This window comes from Eimeria mitis, genomic scaffold (assembly GCF_000499745.2).
Source record: "Eimeria mitis Houghton genomic scaffold, Emh_scaff2485, whole genome shotgun sequence".
Taxonomy (NCBI): Eukaryota; Apicomplexa; class Conoidasida; order Eucoccidiorida; family Eimeriidae; genus Eimeria; species Eimeria mitis.
Window position 1 is genome coordinate 1 of NW_013570824.1, and position 3,117 is coordinate 3,117.

At 51.3% G+C, this 3,117-nt stretch overlaps 1 protein-coding gene across 1 annotated transcript in view; it reads right to left on the reverse strand.

Moving 5' to 3' along the window:
- Nucleotides 1–710: 710 nt before the first annotated feature.
- Nucleotides 711–3,117, reverse strand: part of EMH_0054520 (biotin/lipoate A/B protein ligase domain-containing protein, putative) — a gene marked incomplete at both ends in the record, with an annotated part of 2,523 nt that continues 116 nt past the window's right edge. The window contains one exon of the mRNA XM_013497128.1: nt 711–3,115. Within this exon, the coding sequence (XP_013352582.1) occupies nt 711–3,115 (2,405 nt within the window). The remainder of the gene's footprint in view (nt 3,116–3,117) is intronic.

Genomic DNA, 3,117 nt, shown 5'->3' on the forward strand with positions numbered 1-3,117 from the left:
TGCTGCTACTGCTGCTACTGCTGCTGCTGCTGCTGCTGCTGCTGCTGCTACTGCTGCTGCTGCTGCTGCTATTACTGCTGCTACTGCTGCTACTACTGCTGCTGCTGCTGCTGCTGCTGCTACTGCTGCTGCTGCTGCTGCTGCTGCTGCTGGTGAATTCTTCAATGCAGAAATAGAAGATACTGGAGTTTACATATGCAGCCAAAATCATCCCACCGTAAACCCTAAACCCTAAACCCTAAACCCTAAACCCTAAACCCCAAACCCTAGACCGCAGTTAGGCTTGCTGGCAAGCCCCAGCGGTCTGCAGCTAGCTCTAGCTAGCTGCAGCTAGCTGTAGCTAGCTGTAGCTAGCTGTAGCTAGCTGTATCTATTCATAGCTAGCTGTATCTATCAACAGCTAGCTGAATGTAGCTGTATCTAGCTGCAGCTAGCTGTATCTATCAAGAGCTAGCTGTAGCTAGCTGCATCTATTAACAGCTAGCTGTAGCTAGCTGTAGCTAGCTGTATCTATCGATAGCTAGCTGTATCTATCGATAGCTAGCTGTACCTATCGATAGCTAGCTGCATCTATTGATACCTAGCTGTAGCTAGCTGTAGCTAGCTGTAGCTAGCTGTAGCTAGCTGTACCTAGCTGTAGCTAGCTGTAGCTAGCTGTATTGATCCATAGCTAGCTGTAGCTAGCTGTAGCTAGCTGTAGCTAGCTGTAGCTAGCTGTAGTGATCCATAGCTAGCTGGACAGCATGGCCTAGGTGTTTGGTGACGGTAACTGTATCGAAGGCAAAGACATCCCGCAGCGAAGCAATTGCTGCTGCTGCTGCACTTTTCATCATAGGAGATGCAGCAGCATCCTCCTCCTCCTCCTCTTCCTCCTGCTGCTGCTGCTGCTGCTGCTGCTGCTGCTGTTGCTGCTGCTGCTGCTGTTGCTGCTGGTGGTGGTGCTGCTGCTGCTGCTGTTGCTGCTGCTGCTGTTGCTGCTGTTGGTTTGGTTCTTGTTGCTGCAGCTGCATCTCCTCCTGCCGCTCTTCCTTCTCCTCCCTCTCCTCCCGCTGCTGCTGCTGCAGCTGCTGCTGCTGCTGCTGCTGCTGCTGCTGCTGCTGCTGCTGCTGCTGCTGCTGCTGCTGCTTGTGTAGTATGCGCGCTATCCACTGTCGCGCATTGGTGGTATCCGTATTGAGCCCACAAGGTAAAATAAGTTTAAAATATTTATTTTTATTAAATAAATTAACAGAAAAACCATGAAAACTAACCCACCGTCGCAGCCGCAAGCCAACAAAAACCACCTTGGATCGACCTGCCCATACACCCGGATTTTTCGGGTGTCTATGCAGCTCGAAATCGATCGGTGATAAAGGAGATACAGATGCATACACTTCTTCTTTTTCTTCTTTTTCTTTTTCTTTTTCTTCTTTTTCTTTTTCTTCTTTTTCTTTTTCTTCTTTTTCTTTTTCTTTTTGTTTTTCTTTTTCTGTTTCTTTTTCTGTTTCTTCTTTTTCTTTTTCTTTTTCTTTTTCTTCTTTTTCTTTTTCGGTTTCTCCTTTTTCTTCTTGTTGTTGCTGCTGTTGCTGCTGTTGCTGCTGATGCGGATGAATATGCTGTTGCCTTCCCTCCTGCTGCTGCTGCTGCTGCTGCTGCTGCTGCTGCTGCTGCTGCTGCTGCTGTTTAAACAACTGTATAAGTATATTAGCAGCAGCTTTCTCTATAGCAGCAACAAAAAGACGAATATCTGTGCGGTGTCTACGCAGGTCGAATAGGGGGTACACCACCAACTGCCCGGGCCCATGAAAGGTCACCTCTCCTCCTCTTTCTATTCTTACTATCTTTATCTCTTCTTCTTTTTGTTTTTGTTTTTGTTTTTGTTTTTGTTTTTGTTTTTGTTCGTTTTGGTTTTGGGTTTGGTGGTGGGTTGGATTGGAACGGTCTGCTTCGCTTTTTTCTCTTTCTTTTGATGGGTTTGCTGCTGCTGCTGCTGCTGCTGCTGCTGCTGTTGCTGCTGCTGCTGTTGCTGCTGCTGCTGGTGCTGCTGCTGCTGCTGCTGCTGTTGCTTTGGTTTCTTGTGCTGCTGCAGCAGCTTGTAAACTTCTATCAACAACTTCAGCTGCTGCTGCTACACCATGTGGTGTCTGCAGCAGTTGCTGCAGCTGCGGTGGCAGCTGGAGCTGCTGCTGCAGCAGTTGCTGCTGCTGCTGCTGCACCCGCTCCTGCTGCTGCTGCACCTGCTCCTGCTGCCCCTGCTTCTCCTGCTCCTGCTGCTGCTGCTGCTGCTGCTGCAGCTGCTGCAGCTGCTGCAGCAGCTGCTGCTGATGTTTATATTTTAATTTATCTCCTATATAACTATCCTTTGATGCTTGCCCGAGTGTATATACAGCTGCGTGCTGCAGCAGCAAAACGAAATCACAAACAGTAGAGCCGCAGACACGGCGAGGAGCAACACCAGGCAGATGCTCCTGCTGCTGCTGCTCCTGCTGCTGCTGCTGCTGCTGCTGCTGCTGTTGCTGTTTGGGTTTAAGCTTTCCGTCTAGCTGCAGCAGCTGCAGCTGCAGCAGCACGTGCTGCGCCTGCCACCCTATCTCATAAGGAACGAGTTTATCGCTCCAGTCTATCACCACCAGATGCCTCTTGCTGCTGCTGCTGCTGCTGCTGCTGCTGCTGCTGCTGCTGTTGCTGTTTTCGATGCTGCTGTTGAGGCTGCTGCTGGCGGTGTCGCTGGTAGCGATGCTGCTGCTGCTGCTGCTGCTGCTGCTGCTGAGGTCTCTGGCAGCTAAAGGAGATGAAAATGTGTGGTGCTGCTGCTGGGAGTCAAGAGCAGCAGCAGCAGCAGCAGCAGCAGCAACTGGAGCGTGTGTTGTTGCTGCTGTTTCAGCTGCAGCAGAGGGACTAGCAGCAGCAGCAGCAGCGGCAGCAGCACGTCTGCCGGTAAGGCCCAGGCGGAGAGGTAGCCGCTGCGTCTCTCGGTTGTGTACACACAGCTGCGGGGTTCGTGTTGCTGCTGCTGCTGCCTCTGCTGCTGCTGCTGTTGCTGCTCCTGCTGCACTTGCTGCTGCTTTTGCTGCTGCTGCTGCAGTAACGCACATCTGTTGGGGGGCCCCTGTGGGGCCCCTCTTTGCTGCAGCAGCA